The 22,701-nt window shown below is 39.7% G+C and overlaps 3 protein-coding genes across 3 annotated transcripts; 1 reads left to right on the plus strand and 2 right to left on the minus strand.

Moving 5' to 3' along the window:
- Positions 1-724: 724 nt before the first annotated feature.
- On the minus strand, positions 725-4,192 carry LOC115788000 (ras-related protein Rab-25-like). The gene is made up of 5 exons (XM_030740844.1): positions 3,939-4,192; positions 3,211-3,406; positions 2,779-2,972; positions 2,539-2,619; positions 725-2,442 (listed from the first exon to the last, which is right to left on the minus strand). The coding sequence occupies exons 1-5, from the start codon at positions 3,973-3,975 to the stop codon at positions 2,315-2,317; spliced, it is 636 nt and encodes a 211-aa protein (XP_030596704.1). The 5' UTR covers positions 3,976-4,192; the 3' UTR covers positions 725-2,314.
- Positions 4,193-5,073: 881 nt separating this feature from the next.
- Positions 5,074-13,862, minus strand: LOC115788180 (ubiquilin-4-like). Its single transcript, XM_030741123.1, is given in 15 exon segments — positions 5,074-6,507; positions 7,873-7,907; positions 7,910-8,034; positions 8,116-8,231; positions 9,275-9,358; positions 9,831-9,970; positions 10,131-10,353; positions 10,517-10,675; positions 10,834-10,871; positions 10,874-11,095; positions 11,195-11,227; positions 11,230-11,342; positions 11,515-11,557; positions 11,560-11,665; positions 13,719-13,862. Coding segments are annotated over 15 exon segments (1,734 nt in total). The 3' UTR covers positions 5,074-6,354.
- A 3,842-nt stretch (positions 13,863-17,704) lies between these two features.
- On the plus strand, positions 17,705-21,406 carry LOC115788449 (lens fiber membrane intrinsic protein-like). Its single transcript, XM_030741477.1, has 6 exons — positions 17,705-17,903; positions 17,987-18,130; positions 18,568-18,776; positions 18,902-19,051; positions 19,150-19,284; positions 19,416-21,406. The coding sequence occupies exons 2-6, from the start codon at positions 18,111-18,113 to the stop codon at positions 19,475-19,477; spliced, it is 576 nt and encodes a 191-aa protein (XP_030597337.1). The 5' UTR covers positions 17,705-17,903; positions 17,987-18,110; the 3' UTR covers positions 19,478-21,406.
- Positions 21,407-22,701: the final 1,295 nt, after the last annotated feature.

A 22,701-nucleotide genomic window follows, 5' to 3' on the forward strand; every position in this document is an offset into this window, starting at 1 on the left:
TACCCTACTTCATAGGCTGCAAAGGTTGCTAACATAATATTATGAGCATAAATGGGATGGATAGTAAGAGATGAGACAGGAGTCTGAGACATGTAGGAGTTACTAAATGAATGAGAGGTGGGAACAAATGCATTTCACTACAGTACCCTCAGGCTTTAGTTTCAACTTATAACATCAGCACTGCCATCTACAGGCTGAGAAGAGATATAACACCTTCAACTCAGGACTATCATTGGGCAAGATCTGACAGCTCTTGTGCTGGTGTTGTTGGCACGTCATTAGTAACACTACCCTGGCATAATCAGTGCAACTGACCAATCGTATTATTGTGATGCCACTGCTCTACAGCTTAGTTGGGGGAAATGCAAAAAATACATTTTAACCTAAACCTCAACTCAAAACCTGTGTGTAAAATGTAATGATTTATCCAAATCACAATCAGTATGGGTGGTACAGTGGTTATCACCATCACCTTGCAGGGAGGTCCCGGGATTTCTGTGTGGAGTTTGTATGTTCTCTCCAAGCACTCCAGCTTCCTTCCAGAGTCAAAAGACATACATGTGGTTAGGTTAACTGGCAATTATAAATTAACCACAGAATGTGAGTGCAAATGGTTGTCTGTGTGTTAGCTCTGGGACCGGTTGGCCGTCCGTCCAGGGTGTACCTTGCCTCTTACACTTTAACACCTGAGATGAGCTCCAGGCTCCCACAACTGCGAACTGGATAAGTGGAAGAAAATGGATGGACATAATCAATATGGCATGTACATACATAGCTGCTTTATTAGGTACACCTGTTCAACTGTTTAACACAAATATCTAGACAGCCAATCACAGCTGACAACCTGCTGAAATGCAAACCAAGCATCAGAATGGGGAGGAAAGGTGATTTAAGTAACTTTGAATGTGGTATGGGTGTTGGTGAGAGATGGTTGGTCTGAGTATTTCAGAAACTGATCGACTGGGATTTTTCTTACACTATCATCTCTGTGGTTTACAGAAAATGGACTGAGAAAGCGAAAATATCCAGTGAGCGGCAATTCTCTGGGTGAAAACGCCTTGTTGATGTCAGAGGTCAGAGGAGAATGGCCAGACTGCTCGAAGCTGATAGGAAGGCAACAGTAACTCAAATAACCATTTTTTACAACCAAGATCTGCAGAACAGCATGTCTGAACTCACAACACTTCAAACCTTAAAGCAGATGGGTAACGGCAGCAGAAGACCACAGCCGGTGCCACTCCTGTCAGCTAAGAACAGGAAACTACAACTAAAATTCACATGAACTCACCAAAACTGAACAAAAGTTTGGAAAAACTTTGCCTGGTCTGATGAGTCTCAATTTCTGCTGGATGGGTCAAAATTTGGTGCAAACATAAAAGCACAGATCCAGCATGTTGCTGACCATGTCTGTTCTTTTAGGACCACAGTGAACCCATCTTCTGAAGGTGCTTCCAGAGGGATAACACAATGTCACAATGTTCAAATCGTTTAAAATTGGTTTCTTTAACAAATCAAGAGTGATGTTTGGTTTGAAAGAGGACAACCGGCTCCTTGCACTCACTTTGATGTGGTTTTTATTGCCTCACATAACTTCTGAAAGCCTTTCTGCTTTAGTGTTTCTGTCCTGAAAACAAACTTCTCCCACTACAGTCACAAATCTGACAACATAACAATGTGATTGGTCAAGTGCAATGATGGAATACCATCAACTTGACTAAATTAAATACACCATTTCTTTCATCTTTTGACTGGGACTCCATGATTCCTCATGTAATTCTAACAACAATAACTTTCACAGATTAACGTAACAGCATATAAATTGGTTAAAATTTGACCAGCTAGCATGTTATTTTGGGGGTTTTTTTCACCTCCTTTTCTCTCCTATTTCCACACAGTCTGGGCCTCATGGAGATGTTTCATGACTTTGTAATAATTACAAGCAAACAGAAAAGCAGAAATAACTTATTCCAAGATGTCCCCTCTGCATTCCTTTCTAAAACCAATAAAACTTTACAAAGTATTTCTAAAAACATGAAAAAAAAAAAATGCCATCTAATGCAGAAATTGCCCATCAGCCACCAAAAGAAACATGTATAAGACAGTGAATTACTATTTGCAACACTTATTCACTGAATTATACACAGTAAAGATGGTATATTTAAAGAGGCTTGACACTGCTGGACACCAACAGCTCAGTGTCAAGCAGGTGCCCCATTCCTATATGTATGAAGTCACACTTAAGCTTGAATGTCAGTCAAGCGTGATGATACTTCAGTATGGACAGATCAGATCTTTGTGGGGGGGCAGCAGTCTGTTAGGAGCTCTTGCAGCAGCCTTTGCGCTCCTCCAGTGCCTCGCTGTTTGGCCCAAGGGGGCGGGACAGGGTCACAGCACTGATGGAGCCACGGGTCACCTCTCTGCTGGCCACCTTCTTATGGATTGCTGGAGAAAACGAAGACAAAGAAGGGCTTGCATCTACATGTCAAAACAGAAATGAGTCAAAGTGAGGGTGTGAATGCTCTTACTCAACACTTTTACCTGTGAGAACTTCACTGAAAGATACTTCAACATTGGTGGAATCCAGTGCTGAGGTCTCCATAAACATCAGACCTTTCTTTTCTGAATTGGTCCAGGGGTTGGGGAAAAAAAAAAAAAAAGTCAACAAAGGTTGACATTATCACAGAGCAAAATTTAGAGTACTGACAATTCAAAATACTATATATATATATATAAATAAATAAAATAGAAATATGCCTGATCAACATTGACTTTACTTACCTGCAAAGTCTCTGGCTTCATCTGTGGGTACAGTCCTAACATTCCCCAGATCACTTTTGTTTCCCACCAGCATGACAACGATGTGAGGGTCTGCATGGTCATACAGCTCCTTCAGCCATCGCTCTGCACTCTCGTAGGTCAAGTGTTTGCTAATGTCATAGACCAGCAGCGCTCCAACTGCTCCCCTGTAATACCTGAGGAGAAACACACGTGGGCTGGGTGTTGTATTCAAAAGTGGAAACAATGTGTTAAAATAGGTGTTGTATATGAAAGAGGTGCAGCTGTTAATTACACACACACACTGCAATCAGTGTTACTTAAACTGGCAAAACATGTGTGAGCCAACACTGATAATCTCATAATTCCCACCTCAATTGTGTCTATTACTCATGCATAAATGGTGTGTCTATGCGTGTGTGTGTGTGTACCCACGCTGAGGTGATAGCCCTGTAGCGCTCCAGGCCCGCTGTGTCCCAGATTTGAGCTTTGATGGTGATGTTATCCAACTGAACGGTCCGCGTGCTGAACTCGACACCGATGGTGGTGCGACTGTCATGGGCGAACTCGTTCTTGGTGAAGCGAGACAAAAGGTTGCTCTTCCCTACACCGGACTCACCAATCAAAACCACTAAACAAAACACACACAAAAGATATTGAAATTGTTCTTACTCCTTTATTTGAATACAAAACTAGATACAAATAACATTCAGTATTAGATTAAGTACCAACTGTTAACTGATCCTGTCTGAAATGAATCACATCTTTTATCCCTTCAAACATTCGCCCTCAGAAGACACCCGACACTCTGACATCACACAAACGTGGCACATCTGCCCCGTGGCTGACTTCACTTTGGAATGAATGGAAGTTTATTTTAATAAGGCCAGTGCACACGCTCACAACATAAGGCTCTTGGTGAAGCAGGACATGGTAGATTATATGTTTCTCCAATAGGTCAAAGGTTAAATGGTTTACAGCCGAGTGGACACAAAGCGCTCACTTCCTCCTTTTCCTGCTCTCTTCACTTCCTTGGAAATAGCAGCAGGCAGCTATGGACGGAGTTGTACCTGACAACTTCACTCTACAAATACACAAACAATACACAGAAAAAAGGCATTTATCTCTTCCTACAAATCACAGCCTAAGCAAACATGACTCACCTTTAAAGACGAAATTGTACGAATCGTCAGACCCCATGCTGCATTCAGAGGCGAAGGATTCCTGCTTCACTAAGCAAATATCCTGAAGCCACTTTAAATATTAGCTCCTAAACTAGAGTTAAAAAAATAAAACAGGAAAAAAAAAAATACAGCCTCCGTCCTCAGTCTCTCTCTCCAGTGTGGAGAGAGAGCAAAGGTGAAAACAGAATGGAAAACAGAACTGGTTGAGCCGCTTGCTTCTTTATCTACGCATAGTAGGTAGCTTCAGATTGAGGGCAGGCAGTCCTGAGCGCTCATCAGCTGACACCTGGAGGGAGGAGAGCAGGTGGAACAGGTAGAACCACTGGCAGGTAATCAGGACAGACTCCACCCTCTGTTGCTCTTTTCATACACTGATTCTGATCATTTGTGCGACCTCACCTAAAAGCCGGTTCTGTGTGCAAATACACGTCGTCATTTCGCCACCTGATGCTCACATTTATAGACAGAGGGCTTTAATTGCCCCCAGTGTCCTAATTATCATGGAATATGTTGATTGTGATGATTAATGGAACACAGTTAACAATACAAAATGAACACAACTGGCAAACTCACAATATAGGCTGACACGGTAATATTACATACCTTAGACTTGTGAGAAGATATTGTCCCATTGTTATAGTGATGCATTCATCTTATAATAAATGGGCTCTTTGTGACTGGATAAGATCAGAATTACCAAATTATAAGATTCATAATTTTGAAAATAATAAAATTTGATCTAATAGCAAAGATTTAAAATAATATTCAATTTTTATAGGGACAATTCCTTACAGTGGTAGGGTACTGGTTTTAATTACCAAAATTAAAATCACTGATGAAAATATTCCCTGGATTACACTGGAAGCTTTATGCATAATATTACTTTATGCAATTTGCAGTAACAACAAGTAATCAATATCATCTCATTAGTACCATATTAAAACAAAAACCTGAAGGATAATCCATCTGTGTTTAAAGAAAAAAACTTCCAAAAGTGAATTTAACCTTAAACACATCAGCAGTCAAAATTTCACATTAACAAATAAAAGCAGAGATCAATAACTTCATATAAATTAATTTTCATAATTAATGGACACACGCGCAGGCTGTTTTTACCATGTTTTATTATTTTTTTAGTACAGTACTGTTAAAAGTTAGTTTCAACATGTTCAATTGGGAGATGGATTTTTTTTTTTTTCAGCTGAGGTCAACAGACAAAGCAAAGCTATAGCAGCAGTTGCCAAGGTTACCACAACTACATTGCTGAGAATTTCAAAAAGAAAGAAAAAAAAAAGAAACAAATAAAATAAAACCTAGGCTTGATTTGAGAAATTTACGGTGCCACTGTACCAGAACGGTTTGTAAAGCCTTTCCATCACTTCGTTTTTCCATTATTATTTGATGTGACAAATCACCTCTAGGTACTAACTGCACCTCAAAAAAAAAATTAAAATGAAGAATAAGATTAAAACAAAAGGAAAGCTTGTTGTTTCATTCGTATTCATTCTAACTGCGCCCTTCACTTCAGAGACGCTGCAGCGTGAGATCTGATTACGGCTAAAGTTCTGGATGATGTGTGAAATTGTTAGTTGGGCAGGGTCCTCAATAAACCACTGAGTGAGGCAATTTACTGATGACAGGGCAGCAGGCACAGCAACAGTGCCTCAGAGGGGAAAAAAAACCCCACTGCACCTGTGAGTGGGCACTTTTTTCTCAAATGACATCTTACATCATGTTATTGAGAGCTCGCAATAAATAGTGAAAGCTGTTGGGCAAAGATTAACTATTATGTAGAATCTTTAGAACAAAGAAAGGAGGAGTAAATAAGGTTGAACATCTGTGTCGACAAGATACCTTCCTTCTCACGCTCAGCTTTACTGACCGCAATCAGAAAATCTTCATTTATCAATTTGCTAGTTAAATACCAGCAAACCTCACAGTAGCCATGTATTAGACACAGCCAGATGCTAATCACATCACATGGGTTTAATTTGTATCATGTAAATGTTAACCTGTAGCACTCTACTCCAGTTTTACGTGAAGAAAACAATGTATGAAGAAAATGGTAGGGAATCCTTTTTTCAGGAGGGGTTTTCACTCCTTTTCTCTGCACCAGAATACCCTTTACAATAAGAGTGGTTCAGCCCAACTCTACAGCAGCACTCTTTGACAGAGATCTGGATGGATGATGGCAAAAAAGTGAAAGTACGGGAAATGGGGACTGATGATTTGAGAACAGATGTAGAGTGAGGGACTTACAGATCCTGCCCACGTTCATTCCGTAAAGTTGGGGACAATACACTTAAATTTATTTTGGTTCTCTGTAGATGCTGGGTGTTTTTTGTGAGTTAGGTATGTAGGCGCGTGTCTGTGTGTCACTAGGTACTGTATGTCTTTACGAGGGCTGTGAGCCCAGAAGTCTCTCGATTGCGGCGTTGATGTCTCCTCCGGTAGCAATGAGGGCCTGGAGGTTGGCCTCACGGTTGATGAAGCCCATAGCGTTGAGCTGGTCCAGCTGGGACTGGAACCGAACCTCTGGGGTCTGGGTCTACAGAGAGAAAGATGAATGAAATGTGAAACAAAACAAAACAAAAAAAAAGCAGCAGCAGCATCACATCAGTTTTTTTTTTTTCCCCCTATCCTGTCTGGCAGCTTTTGCAATCAGAATCGTGATCTGAATGCACTGTTGTGCCAAACACATTTGATTTCCAAGATAAACTTCATAAACTTACTTTCTATAGGCTCCTCTTGTTTGTGTTTTTCTTTTTTATTTATTCACTTGTATTGTTAGACATTGGAAATTGTTGGACATTGGCTGCTTTTTTACTCCTTTTCAGTTCAGTCCTTGTATCTGACCATTTTCAGAGATTATTTTAAAGAATGTGAGGAACTGGACAAATGGAGGACAAAGAAGAAGTGGCAGGCCTAAAAAAAAAAAAAAAAAACTTCTACAGCAGATAAACAGGGTCTGAAAGTCAGTCGTTTTTTTGAGATTTAACAGAAAAAAATAATGTTGCACTCAAAAATATACATTAATTAGTGTGTAATTACATCTTCCAACAAAGTAATGCAATCTCATAATCTTATAATTAATCCATTAAAAATACATATGAGTGGGTCCAGGTTGTGCCACGTTGCCCTGCTATCTTAATACAGTTCCCGAGATGGACATTGTCGGTTTACCAAATCGTGTTACTCTCCCTAGAAGAGTTGAAGCTGTTATAACTGCATGGATTAAGTGTGGGATGTCACCCAAGTCAATATGTGTGTGAGAAGGTATATGAGCGAATACTTTTGGCGTTGTAATGTAGGTAGCACACCTTCTAAGTTACTTTTAATTTAAAGATCACAAATGGCTCTTTCAAACTATATATGACCATTTTACATTTGTATATGTATATTTTCATCATCTCTTTCTCATTAAGTCTTTCTTCCTCTTGTCTCTATCTGCCTCCTCCACCGCAGCTCTCTCTCCTCCCTCATTTCCACCTCATCCTCTTCTTCCTCAACTCAAGCTCTAACACACAAAAGTGTGCATAAACATGCTTATTTGTTCCCGATATTGTTGCAGTTACTCATTGTCAGCAGAATAGACATGCAACCCTGTCGTCTCTGGACAACTGAGAACGAGCTGGCTGAACAATAGCTGGTTATACGCTAACATCTGCCAGTTATCTTATCAATCTACTTTTTGGAGTAGAGTTCAGCCTATGTTGAAGATAAAGGTGGTCATACCAATATGGAGTTTTAAGCTTGTTAGGATTGAACAAACTGTTCTTATACTGTATTTCCATGCACGTTTGCACGTTTTAAGAAAACGCTTGTAACTATTTCCCATTTTCCTAGTAAAATCTACAAAGAAGCACGGCTCATGACTTTTCCACAGTACTGCAATTCCTGTGCATGTGTGTACCGTTGCACTTCCGCCTCCGCCTCCTCCAGCAAACTCTGGAGCATCTGCTGCATCAGCTGCTGCTGGGCAGTGTTTGTTCCAGCACTGCTGGGTGAGGAAGCAGGGTTCTCTGTAGGCATGCCCCCTCCTGTGGGTATTCCTGGAATTCCACCTGACATCAAACTAGGAAGAGAGAAAAAATCGAGAGCTGAAAGAATATCATAATGCAAAAATGCACCATGTTTGTATCGTGTATTAGCATACCTGGGCATGAGGCCTGGTGCTTCTGTCTGCAGTGTCTGTAGGCCCTGTTGTATCTGCATCAGCGCTTGCATGGCCCGTGGATTGGTCATCACTGACAGGGCTTCTGGGTTCTGCATCTGCAACCCAACAGAAACAAGATCAGTGAATTTATCAAACAATTCTGTGACGTGTTAAAGGCATTTTCACACATGCACTGCAGTGCTGTTCACCTAACAGAGGTGCATTGAAGAACCTAAATGTCAGATGCAAGCCCATCAGACATTTTCCAGTCTTGAACCTGCCAAATGGTACTGCTGTGTAAGTACCACAGCCAAGATTCCTATGCATTTACTGTTAGCGTTTCCTGCATGCTAGGTCCAGGTCATTCCCTGAACTAAACCACACAAGTATTCCCAGTAGTGTGAAAGCATCTGAAGCAGACACCTTGCTGTGTATTTGTGACAATGTTGTGTGCTACATGTTGAGAAAGAAGAACTGGTAAATTTATAGACCCAATTATCCCAGAAACTGTCCAAAACTCAAGTGTGAAAACTGCTCAATTAACCAATATACTTCTGATATTCTATTTTAATTTGGGAATCTTTTTTCCTCTTACTTACTTATCTTATCACTTTAATTCAGAGTGATTATCGTTACCTCTTTAGCTATTAAAAAATACATGAACAAACAACACAAATTCATTTAGCAAGTTTTTGGACATTTGCCAACATTTCTGAGTGCCAGAAAGGAAAGAGCAGCAGCACCTGTGAGGGAGCTGCTTGTGTGTTGTTGTCTTGTGGTTTGTTACCCACATGGAGTCTGTTAACTGCGAGACAGGCAGTTAAGACATTTTGTCACTTCCTTCTGAGTGATCATTTTATTTATAATTGTAGCCAAATTCTCATGTTTTAAAAATTATACATGTTTTTTTCCATGTCATTCATTGTGTTTAATGTTTTTTTAACTTTGCATCAGATACTAAATACAAACTAATTACTACTGTAATTCATCATGCTCCCCTTAGTAGATACATGTCAGCACTAAGGTTTTCCACACCTGAAATGAGGCTTGTTATGCTACACTGCACCTTATACCAGATCTGATCACTCTTTGTTACCGTCTTTGATAGAAAACATGCAAATCTAAAACTGAAGTACTAAACTAAACAAATGTGCTGTACCTGCTGTAGAAAGACAGGTAGCTGAGCTCTAAACTGTTCTTGTAGCTGAGGGTTTCCAGCAAACAAGGGGTTATTCATCAAAACCTGGTAAAGAGAAAAGAAATATAGTCAAGTAAATTTGTCATTCCACATCAGACTATGCTGCTTACTTACTAAAGTTGATATTTAAATATATATGTTTCAGCATAGCTTTCAAAGTGATGCTGTACCCTCGACAATATCTCTTTGGTGACTCTGAGCTGCAATTTATCATAAACATGTTCTGGTTTGCCACACAGTCAGCCATTTTTACTTAAGTAAATAACTGAAAGCTTGTTGTTTACACATATCTTTCTGCAAACGTGAGATTGATAGATAATCTCTGTATTGTCCTAATGCCAATGTATAACTAGATCCTGATACTGACAATACATTTAAACTGAACTGTTCAGTATGATCCAGCCTGTAAATCCTGATGCACATTTTGAACAGGTTCTGGGAAAATATTTTAATCTTCTGTATGGCCGTGCATAACATGGATGTTTAAATGTATGTATGCATACGTCTTTAAGCTTACCTGGGAAGCCAACTCTGGGTTTTGAGCCAGTGACTGCATCATGCTGCGCATGTAGGGAGCAGACAGCATGTTCTGCATCAGCTGAGGGTTTTCAGAGATCTGCTGCAGTAGACTCTGCATGCCTGGACTGTTAAACATGCCTAAAATAAAAAGAAAATAATCTAATATATTATATTTAAACAGGAAAGATATATATATATATATATATATATATATATATATATATATATAAACACATAATAAATAGCCTAATATAGAGTTTTAGGAAAGTTTTACCAATTCTGGCTTGCTCTAGCTTACCATTTCCCAGACTGCTGGGATTGATACCCAGAGGGTTGGACACACTAGGGTTGGTGCCCCCAGTGGTACTACTGCTCCCTGTGCTGCCCCCTCCACTCTCAGATGGGTTAGAAGAAGCTGGTGGCCCCCACGGATTGGGCAGGGGCTCTCGGTTCTCTGTCCGTGATGGCTGGGCACCAGATTCAGAAGTCCCGCCTAGGGCTGAGAATGGGTTGCTACCAAACTACAGGGAGGCACATTTGGAAACAACAACAGTAAGAATAGAGCTAGCTATGCAATGCTGGCAATAAAAAGATAAATATTATAGAAGGCATGAAAATTTTAACAAGGACTAGCATAAGTACACAAAAACAAAGATTTCATCAGGAAGCATTCCTCACAGATACCTGTTCTCTGGCAGCACTAAACATGGGCTCCTGGATGTCTGTGTACATCCTTCGCAAAGCATTATAACCTCCTGGGATGCTCTCCAAGTTGCTCAAAGCCCGGTCCTGGTTGCGCATCATTTCTTGCATCATGGCTGGGTTTCTGGCCAGCTCCATGGTCTGGGAGGTGTAAGAATGAGAAAGGAAGTAAGTGAATCACTGTCTACTTTTAAACAGAGCTAGTCAAACTCTAAAAAAAAGAAAAATGTAGTGGAAACTTAATGTAATCATATTTTGTACTACCTAAGTGTCACTCAGTCCCTCCTCATTTTGTTTACCTGTCTCATGAGCTCAGGGTTGTTGAGCATGTGGGATATTCAGGGTTGCGTTCCATCAACTGTTGCATCTGAGGATTAGCCATAATCATCTGTCTCATCAGGTCTGGATTTGACATCATGTTCTGTACCAATGGGTTCTCCATAATTTGAGAAAGCATCTCCGGGTTGGACATGAGCTGCCTCTGCATCTGCTGCTGCAGCTCCATGAAGTTAGCCGAGCCCATCCCCAGTCCAGCTAGACTAGCCAGGTCACCGAACCCAGCTGAAGGAGGAAAGGTTGGTGAGTGCTAGTTAAACATGCTGCACCACTCAAACAACAAAAGGTGTTTGCCTCTATATAATTACACATAGTTGCACTCACTCAGTATGTTGGGCGTCTGTGTGGGTGGTGGGCTGAGCCAGTAGTGCCTGCTGTGGCGGAGGGGTTGGTGCCTGGACTTGAAGTAGAGGTACTGCCTGCTTGAGAGGATGTTGAGCTAGAGGCTGAGGTGCTGCCACCATCTGCTGCCCTACAGAGACAATTTTTGGGCATAAGACAAACTTAATAATGCTGTGAATTCATTGTGCCTAGAGACTCTAAAGTTAAGCTTAACTGCAAATGCACAAAATAGATTGAAGTTGCAAACTAAGGAAGCCTTTTTCAGGAGTATTCTGTTGAATCAGCATGGTTTGTTGACTTACTTGTGTGCTGTCTTTATGACTAAGTGAACTGTCAGGCCATCTTGATGCCGTGTTGGCTGAGGCTGTCGCCATCTTTCAAGATCTTCCCCGCAAAAATCAGGACCAACTGGTCCTGCTTGGCTTTGAACCGCCTCGAGATCTCTTCTTTAAACTAAAGACAAGAAAACCCCCCCACACACATAAACAAACATGAGAAGTGGGGCAGAAAATGTACTTAAAAAAAAGAGAAGGAATGAAGACAGAAAGTGGAAATGAAAATTATAATATAAAGGAAGCGATGCTTAACTCTGATGTGCTGCTATTATCTGGTTCTGTTTTCAGGCATTTTCTTAACATCCTATTGCTGGGACCCTGGGACCCTAAATCAACTAGATTACCATTACTCTTTAGCCACTTTTTGAAAATGACTTCAAAAGAAAATGTTTTCACTCTCTGTTACAGACTGGCAACCTCTCCAGGGTGTACCCCATTTCTCGCTCTATTGCAGCTGAGATAGGCTCTAGACCCTCTACAATCCTGAACTGGATGGAAGAACATGGATGGATGTGTGGTTTCATCTCGGTTAAATATTTCATTATCACTAAAAAAAATAAATAATTTAAAAAAAAAAAGACAATTTGTACATATGACCACTGAGCTTTAAAAATAAACTTGTTTACATATTAATTTTGATAATAGATGAGCCAGAGCAACAACAAGTGGCTTGCTTGCCTTACAAACCTCTTTCCAATTAGCTGTAGAGAACTGTTAGTAAGGAATCTTTACCCTAAATCTACTAGATTACATTACAACATAAGGCTAATCAAAGGCAGGTTTTCTTCAGTTGCTGTAATCAAAGCTCATCTCATAGAAACAAATGTTAACTCATTGCTGTCTGGGACTCTTCTGAATTATTCTTTTGCTTTCCCTTTTTTACAATACCCTGACTAATTCACTTAGTTTCTAATATTAGCATTTGGTTTGTTCTTCCCTTCTTATTCTATTAATAGTAAGTGACTTTGATGTGTATTGTAGGTTCGAGCAAAAATCACCCTAACATCAGTATCTGCCTTCTTGACTGCTATTAGCCCTAGAAAGACTTTTACTTTTACTTTTATTTTTACAGCAGCAGTGGTTATGTTTACCCATTCCAATCCATCAATTTTACTCTGACTAAATGTTTGAAGAAAACTGCAAAACAGTTTTTTGTAAAATATATTAATTTGCTTCCCTGTCACAATATGGGGAATGGATTGAAAAAGAAAAAAAAAAAAAGGCATCAGGTACTAGTATGATACCTGGCTCAGTACGGTGTTACCCTGGTACATTCCCAGTATTTTTGTGTGTATCACAGAGGCCTAGCAACCTCTATGCACCAGCATGGACTCAACATAAGTAATAACGCATATATACACAATGTAACTTAAACAATTTAATATCTGTACATATAAACGGGTCCATCAAACACGGGGCCATGTGTGTGCAAATATAAGAACACTGAAAGCGCAGGCATTCAATGGCTCCTTAACAGTAATGACAGCAGCCATAACAAATACAGCTGAAGAGATTCTACTTTCTTTATGGCTAAAAGGTTTGCATTATGCTTTCACTGTCCCATGTTGCCAAGCCAACAATGGCACCGACAAACTGCATATTCCCAAGAAAGCCCAATGACTCAGGGGCAGCACTGAGAATGTTCTAGAGGGAAAGCAGCCTTTAGCTTCCCTTAAAGCCGCTGGGCTGAGACAGAAAATTAAAGCAAAGGTTTCTGATTATAAATCTGAAACCCCTGCCGTAGTTACATTAGCTATCGGTTAGATCAGTTCTTACTTGTGGCAGTGGCACAGCTAGAGCGTCAGCTGACACTTGTTTGGCTACATAGTTAGCTAATGGCTCGGCTAGCAGGCTGTGTTAGCTAACTTGCTAACTGCTATTCGTTAGCAGGCTAACCGGTTCGCAATTCTATCTATTGGTGTGTGGTCATATTTCTCGATTGGATGTCACCAACGTTAATATCGCCGAACAGTTGTTAACCTAAGCGGCAATACTTCCGTTACACACAGCCCCTTTAATTCCACAGAGCCTCGGTTTGCCGGTAAGAGTGACGACAAATGCTAAGAAGGCTAACACGTTAGCTTCCTAGCTGAAGTTGTGGGCAGAGGCATGACGTTAGAGCACGGCGATGAAGGCAGCAGCTCGCTCCCCACCAGCGAAACCCAACCAACCTGAGTAACAGAGGCATCTTCTGCGATGGCGATTTCTTCTTTGTCTTTAGGGGTTTTCACTGTGACCTTTATAATAGTTCCCTCGGAGGTTTCAGGTTTATTATTGTTGTCATTACCAGGATCTGCGGCGCCTTGGTCAGCCATCTTTACTCCGCCGATGGAACAGCTCGGCTCCTAGCGTTGGCTTCCGGATCATAAGAGGTCAAACCTCTTTCCAGAACGAATATCAGGCGCTCCCGTATGAGCGCTGTCTCTGCCTGGTCATCATTGGTCATCACATGTATCAACAGCGGAAACTGATCTTCTGAAACTTCTGTTCAACATGTGGATCTGTATTAAGTTTAATTAAAAGGAAAAAAACGAAGTTGCTTTGTAAAATATGTCTGCACTTTAATTGAAAGTTCTCTCAGTCCCCAATCTCTATCCTACAAACATTCCTGTTTTTCGACAGGCTTAATTTTTTATTATATATTTTTTTATTTCTTTGTTTATTTATGGGCTCAGGGTAGGCCAATCTATGACTGATAGTGGTCCATTGCTCCAATCTTGTACATTTTGTTCCATCCTATTTAATTCCGTTGTGTGTTTTTCTATCCAGTATGCTTTTACTGCATTGGTAGTGCATTTGGGATCATTGTCATTCTGAAAAATGACAACGATGGTATTGCATGGTGGATCAAAATCTGATGGTACCTATCTGCATTAATAATTCCATCAGTTTTGATAAGATCCCCAACACCACTGGCTGAAATGCAGCCACAACCTATGACAGAGCCTTCACTGTGTTTTACAGATGGCTGTAGACATTTATCTCCTCCATACATACTGAGAACAGTTTGAACCAAAATTAAAATATTTGAATTTTCACTCCAGTTCTGGCATACCTCAGTGTGTTCTCCCTGTTTCCCTTCCTTAAGAATGGCTTCTTGACAACCACACTTCCATTCAGGCCATTTCTGAGGCTTCAGTGAACAGTAGATGGGACAACTGAAGGGCTAGATCCAGGTCTGTGTCAGGTCCTGTGTCAGGGCTTTGCTGGATTTTTTTCCCTGTTTCTTAAGGGCATGACTTTACTTGACTTTAAGGACATACTGTTCATCTGCTGTAGATAGTTTTTAGGCATGCCACTTGTCCAAGTTCCTTAAAATTTTCAAGGATGCACTGCACACCATGCTGAGATATACCACGTTTTTAGATAATAGGTCTTTGGGAATCATGTTTTGATGAAATATAACTACTATTTTATACTTGTCAACTGTGTTATCTTTGGAATTTTTTGTAGATTCAGTTAAGGAAATAGGAACAAATGGTGTGTTTCTGTGACACACTGCTAGTGACAAACTGTAAAGTCATATGTTGTCTCTGAGGTGCATACACAACACTGGTTCATCCCTTGAGTTATGTATCTTTTTGTGCTTGAGTGACTCATAGGCCAGCGTTATGTGGCTTAACAAAGAAACAAACAATAAAATATATAATTCAGCTCTTGCATTGCCATATTACACATGCACTCATGTGAATAATAACAGAAATTAATAAATTAATTACATTAATTAATTGTCGAAAAGCAAATGTGTTTGGCACAACAGTGCATGCAGATTATGATTAGGATTGCAAGAACTGCCAGACAAGACAGGGTTAAAAAAAGAAAAAAGAAAAATATAAATAACTGAAGAGTGGCTCAAGACTTTTGCACAGTAGCGTAAGTTCGTTAATTGATGTGCCCTTATGATATCGGTAAACTTGTTGTCACACTGTCCAAATTTCATATAGGCAAAACATTTGTGTTCTTTCCATCCATATAGCATAACTATAGTTATAACTGTTTTTTGTTTTTTTTTGCTTGCTTGCTTGTCTTTTTTAATACTGTCAATATCACATACAAATTATCACTTTACAACATGATCAGTTATCCTGTGGCAAGTGTCTGTTTTTGTCTGCATCTGTTGAGTTCATGGGTGTTGAATTTGCATATACAGGTGCTGTCATAAAATTAGAATATCATGAAAAAGTTGATTTATTTCAGTAATTCCATTCAAAAAGTGAAACTTATATATTATATTCATTCATTACACACAGACTGATATATTTCTTTAATTTTGATGATTATAACTGACAATTACTGCAGCAATGCGGCGTGGCATGGAGTCGATCAGTCTGTGGTACTGCTCAGGTGTTATGAGAGTCCAGGTTGCTCTGATAGTGGCCTTCAGCTCTTCTGAATTGTTGGGTCTGGCGTATCGCATCTTCCTCTACATAATACCCCATAGATTTTCTATGGGGTTAAGGTCAGGCGAGTTTGCTGGCCAATTAAGAACAGGGATACCATGGTCTTTAAACCAGGTTTAAAGACCATGGTATCCCTGGCAGCTTTGGCACTGTGTGCAGGTGCCAAAGCTGCCAGAACATTGATGCAGTAATCCAGGCAAAAGGAGCCCCAACTAAGTATTGAGTGCTGTACATGCTCTTTTCAGCTGGCCAACATTTCTAAAAATCCTTTTTTTGTATTGGTCTTAAATAATATTCTAATTTTCTGAGATACTGAATTTGGGGTTTTCATTAGTTTCCCACCACCTGGATGGGAAACTGCACCAAGCAGGACTTCATGGCCCTAAAAAGGGTGGTTCGTTCAGCTGAACGGACCATCAGAACCACCCTCCCCAACCTGCAGGACATTTACACCAAGCAGTGCAGGCTGAGGGCCATGAAGATCCTAAAACAGCCCAGCCACCCTGGACACTCTCTCTTCTCCCTGCTCCCATCAGGCCGGCGTTACCGCTGCTGAGGACTAAGACTGAAAGGTTGAAGAAGAGTTTTTACCCACAAGCCATCCGTCTGCTCAACTCTGAGCCCTAACTGGACCATTATTGCACAATGTAAATATTATAATTTAAAAGTGTGTATAGTGTGTAGTATATAGAGTATAGTGTATAGTGTGAATTACTTTTTTTTAATTTTTATTCTTCTTATTTATATGTGTGTGTTTATTAGGTTGCAGGTACAAAATACATTTCACTGTGCATTGTACTGTGTATAACTGTGCATGTGACAAATAAACACTATCTTATCTATCTTATCTTATCTTATCTTATCTTGTCAGTTATAATCATCAAAATTACAAGAAATAAACATTTGAAATATATCAGAATGAATATAATATACAAGTTTCCCTTTTTGAATGGAATTACTGAAATAAATTAACTTTTGCATGATATTCTAATTTTATGACCAGCACCTGTAAATGTCAACCTTAATTTCTAGCTTTTATTGATCAGTTAAATATAATGACAGCGTACAGATCATTTTAATGACCGTGTCTTGGAAATAAAAGAGCGAACAAGAGATTATTAGTATTGCCATGTTTATATGGACGGATTCTAGTTTAAAAGCATCATTGTGAGAATATTTGTGCAAGTAAGGACATTTTAAGTCTTCCTGACAAGAATTTGGAAAAATGAAGACTGGTTTAAAGGTTAAGGTTAGGTTTAGGATAAGGGTGTGAGGTGTGTTGTGTTTTCTTTTCTTTTCTTTTTGTATTTCTCAGTGTGAGTCATATAAGTGGCTTTAACATGTTTCATACTAGTTTTGATGTAGTCTGTAAGGCAGAGCTCTGTACAGTATTAGATTTACATTCTGATGTTCCTATTGTAGACACAGATACTGCTTGTATAGAGTGCTGCCTCTATATGTGTCCGTACATGCTGCCACAGGGGGACAGAGCTGAAAGAAAAGTGTCTCGTTCAGCATGTTGCATTGACACCGACAGTCCTGCATACCCACGCATATCCCCAGTTCTAGAGCAAGCCATTTACAAACAAACAAAACCCCCCAAAAGAAATACCCCTTCTCTAAGGCCACACAAATGCCAAACAGAAACTGCATACACACACGCGTGCAAACACACACACACACGCACACACGCACAAATGCATGTGGGTCATTTGCACTGTGGCCCCTTGTGGTGTTTCATTCAAGTGCTTCTCACAGAGAGAGACTCATGGCAGCAAAAGATTTTGCTTTCCTCGACAAAAAATCAGAGGGGACAACTTTACAGTTGTAGTATTGTCTGTGACTCTCTCGCTCTCTTTCCAGCCCGCTCGCTCTTCTCCCCATCCGCCTGTTTCTATCTACTCTATCTACCTCTGGAAGGTGGGCAGTAGAGAAAGGTCCATTTCCAGAAACGAGGTAAGGGATCGAATTTCACTGCGGGTTTTGAATGTGTATTCTCCAATGTCTCATTTACGTTCGTGGTGACTTTGACTGCATAGATGCAACTTCATTACTGCTGAAGAGGAACCGGTGTGACATGAGGATTTGGAGTGAGAGCAACAAAAAGCTGCAGCATCATATAGAGTAGCTGTTACACAGATTTTGCTTGCTCAACTAATAGTAATGTTTCCACTAAATAACAGGTAAATATGTTTCGGCAATGTTAACTGCTAATCAAATGCTAATAAAAATGTGATTGTTCTAGGTTCATATATGGAGTAACATTTTCAGTCTGCTTCATAGTTCTCCAGTGTCCTTGTTGTGGATTGGCTTTGTGATTGGCTGGCTTTATGTGTGGTTTTCAATATTTAACTCCCTTTTCTCTGTTTTCCATCCCTTTTGTGTAGTGTTGGGATAATCTGCATGAACATGTTGGCTTCTAATTTTTCATTTAACATAGTTCAGGTTGTTTAATGTTCTACCATTACATATGCACAGTGCAAAGGCAGAAACACACAGCATTTAATCAGGTACAGCGGGTATTTGTTTTAGCTGTAACATATTCAACTTATTCTTTGCAGATTTTGATGCAACGTGGGCTTTTCAGTGTTATAAATATGTCGAACTTCTGTTTTTACAGGTGCTCTACAGCGGCCCCACTATCTCTGCTCAAGATGTACAGCTTTATGGGAGGGGGCCTGTTCTGTGCTATCGTGGGTAATATCCTGTTAGTGGTCTCCACTGCCACGGACTACTGGATGCAGTATCGTCTCTCTGGAAACTATGCCCACCAGGGTCTCTGGAGGTACTGCATGTCCAACAAGTGCTACATGCAGACTGACAGCATAGGTAAGGCATTCAGGGTGTCTTTCACACCCCATGGGGCAGACATAGAACAACAATGAAAGCAATCCTGTCAATAAAAAAAAAAATGGGAGTGCCATATTTGTTCATTTCTATCTGCTTTCATCCAGCTTACTGGAATGCCACCAGGGCCTTCATGATCCTTTCAGGGATGTCATGCTTTGCAGGCATCATTGCTGGCATCATGTCCTTTGCACACTTTTCCTCCTTTGAAAGGTTCAACCGCTCCTTTGCTGCAGGAATCATGTTTTTTGTCTCAAGTGAGTTGTCTTTCTTTTGACTCGACAAAAACGCACCAACAGAAACACTAATAATAAGACTGGCATCACTGACACACGTCTTCCAATCTCCCTTTCAGCTTTCTTTGTTCTCCTGGGTATGGCCATCTATACTGGGGTGACAATCAACTTCCTGGGAAAGCGGTTCGGTGACTGGCGCTTTTCTTGGTCATACATACTCGGCTGGGTGGCCATGCTCATGACCTTCTTTGCAGGTGAGAAAGGGCATCCATTTGTAAACCTCATTATTATTCAAAAAAGTCACTAACTGCTTGATTTGCTATTAAATATTCAGATTCAGATATTCAAAGCATGTGTTTTGTGCTTTCGTCTCTGCCTGTTGCAGGTATTTTCTACATATGTGCCTACAGAATGTGTGAATGCAGGAGAGGAACTGGACCACGCTAGAGCGATGTTTAAGAAAAAAGACAACACTGCCCCTTTGAATACATGAAAGACAGAACCCATCAAGGTAGTCTTGACTGATCTACTGAAGAGATGACGTCTTATACCGATGCTGGAGGTCTTTGGTGGTCTGTTTAGCATGTTTTTTAAAAATCACTGCAGTACAGATTTTTATTTTTTTTTTAGTCATGGTAACAACATAGAGGAAAAACTAAATTAATAAAGCCGACATGACTGATTCTGTTTTTACCAGTGTAATTTGTTACTATCTTCATTTTTGTGTGGCATTACCACCAGAAGATGGCAGCACTAAAACACAACAGGAGTCCTAAGTAGCGAGAAGATTTGATGAAGAATGCGGACACTGTATTAAATATTGAATCATGGATTAAATAACTGGTAAGGTTGAAGTTTTACTAGATCATTTTTATACAGTCCTTTAACTTTCAGCACTGCAGACAAGTGGAGCCACGTTTCCCTTCTGGAAATGCTTTTTATTAATAGGCAAACTCTACTGTAGGAATGTATGCGATGTGAAATATTAGTCCACAAACAGAGAACAACACATCAAAGCTATATAGTACATATTTTTGCCTCACGGTTCCCCCTAAAGCTAGCTGATTCAGTACATCTGACAAAGATTTTCCCAAACTAATCTTACAAAATATATGTTCTTTATTGGGTTGTTATTTACAGGACAGAACTTTGCCTCTGGCAACCAGCATGATCTTCCATAGCATTTGTTTTTTGACATCCCCTGAGTACACTTAAGGGTAGACAGCCCATGGAAAACTGGAGGGGGGATGTTTGTGTTTGCATGCATGTGTGTGTAACAGGCTACAAACAAACAGCACAGTAGAATCTAAGAAGAAGACAAAGTTCCTGGAGCAGGGTGGGGCCCCCAGCTACTGATTGTTTCACTGCCTTTGTCTTTACTAACTGCTTCCGTCTCTTTTTTGGTACTCATCAACTACTCAAATCAGCTGAAAGGAAAGGAGCAAGAGCTGCTCAGGTAATGAATGCTTGGCTACACAGTGACGCAGAAACAATGAGAGAAATGTAAACAGTCAGTGGACTGATTCCTTGATCCAAGTTTCCATACTTGGTCCCTGTAGCTGCTGTAGGGAGATAAGCTCTGCAATATAGCGTGCTTTTCTCCAGATTCTTTCATGACCCACTGAAAAGCTTTTTAAAAACCTACAGCAGGACATTTTTACAGCACCAGAGTGGAAAAATAAGAGTGTAAGGGTGGTGATGATATTTTCATTCATTCATACATTTAGGACTTAATGCAAACATTCATTTGTAAAAATCTGTAAACTGAAACAAGAGAGTTTTTTTGTGAACTGAAAATGTTATTAAATTGGTACCTACACACACTCAAAAATGCAGGGGTGGTCACCCCTCCAAGGTGTCTGTGCCAAGTACTGCAGGTCTGCTCATAAATGTTTGCTGCTGTCACTGAGAACACCTGGAAGGGTTTAGGTTTCACCAACACAACCTGATGATTTATGTAACAATTTCTTTAGTACATCTGACTTTGCAGACCTGTTATTTCTCTCACTTCAAGCATGGCATCCGCCTTCACTCAATCTCATGTGGGATTTTGAGGATTTTCCTTTTTTTTGTTGTTGTTGCTGTCGATGGTGGTGTTACCGTCACAGAGAGGTATCAAGAATAAGGAGGAGGAGGTCCAACAGGCAATCGGAATATTTGATTAAAAATAAAAACAATGTTGAAAAATGTCATACAAAACACTGAGTACATTTTTAGGCTTGTGTGCAGCCATATTACACAAAAGTGTGTAGTGGTGAAAGACCTATTCAGACCCTTTAATTAATTAAAAGTCATAATACTGCCTAAACAACAGAGTGAAAGCATGAAGATCAATGTCAAAATGTACTTAAAATAGCTAAAGTGTGAGTAGGTTTCATGCAGAATCTCATGCAATATATTATTGGATTGTAATTCTTGATTCATTAATGGTTCTATCTCTTCAATGATGTGTCTGGAGATTTAATTATGTATGTACTGCTGCATAAATTTATCTATAATACAGCATAATATGGTTGTAGATTTTTTTATTTTGAAGTTTTAATATAAATGGTGTACAAAGCTAAACATTTTCATCCAAAATAGAGGAAGAAGAACAGCATATTAAACACACACACACATATAATGTTCTTGCCTAAATGTATCACTATTCTGCTACTTTTTTTAATATACTATTACTGTATTTCATAGTTCAGGTTTTAAATCATCTGTGCATGTCCTCGAGCCATTTCACAGAAAAGTAGATAATAAAATAAATAAAAATACACAGTTCATATATAATTCTGTAGCTGAATATTTTTGAATCTGACATCCTTAATGTCCTGTGGACCTTAATGTTCAAGAAGACATAACAGATGAGCGTGAGTCAAATGTTTGTTTAGCTTGTAAACTCTTTCCTCGGCTCTTCCACTGGCTGATCGTTAGTTATTGCCCTCAGAGATTGAGGAGTACGCTGACTCAGCACGACCTTATAAAAACTGTCCTCAGCCCACTCTGCCGTATCGTGTGAAGCTTCAATCTAAACACCCTGTGCCCAGTTCCTGCTGTTGCTGCTCACTTGCTACGTTCACTATCAGCTTCTATTCATCCGTGCACAGAATCTATGTCATACTGTGAAATTTCAGGAGCAAGTTACATGGATGTGGTTTTGGAAAGACTTTATTATGTAAGTGAACACTAATGTGGCATTTCATTTAATGCACACAACACGAGACAAAGAAATAATGAAACATTTCACAGACAAAGAAGAAAAAAAGTATATAATTTACACATCTTGTATAAATAAAAGTCTACACATCAGTGAATAGAAAGTGTTTCATTTTACACTAAATACACATGTTCTGAGTGAAATTCTGCTGCCACTCTTGGGAAGTTTCTGGAACAGAGGTTGTGTAATTGGAGAAAACATCTTTCTGTGGAACATATGTAGATTTGGCAGCGAATTTTTTGTAACACAAGTGTAATTGGTCCCATCAGAACCTTGACAATATATCAGTAAAACCATAATTAATGTGGAACATTAATTTTTTTGAACATCTCCACATTGTGAATGCTATAAGAGGGGTTTAAATGCTTTATTTTTTCCATATACTCAGTGTCATCTGTCACATTTTGGTCAAAGCTAACAATGAATCCAAAGAACCACTAAGTGAACGTAATGCAGGACGATAAGA

Source organism: Archocentrus centrarchus, chromosome 11, assembly GCF_007364275.1.
Source record: "Archocentrus centrarchus isolate MPI-CPG fArcCen1 chromosome 11, fArcCen1, whole genome shotgun sequence".
NCBI lineage: Eukaryota > Metazoa > Chordata > Actinopteri > Cichliformes > Cichlidae > Archocentrus > Archocentrus centrarchus.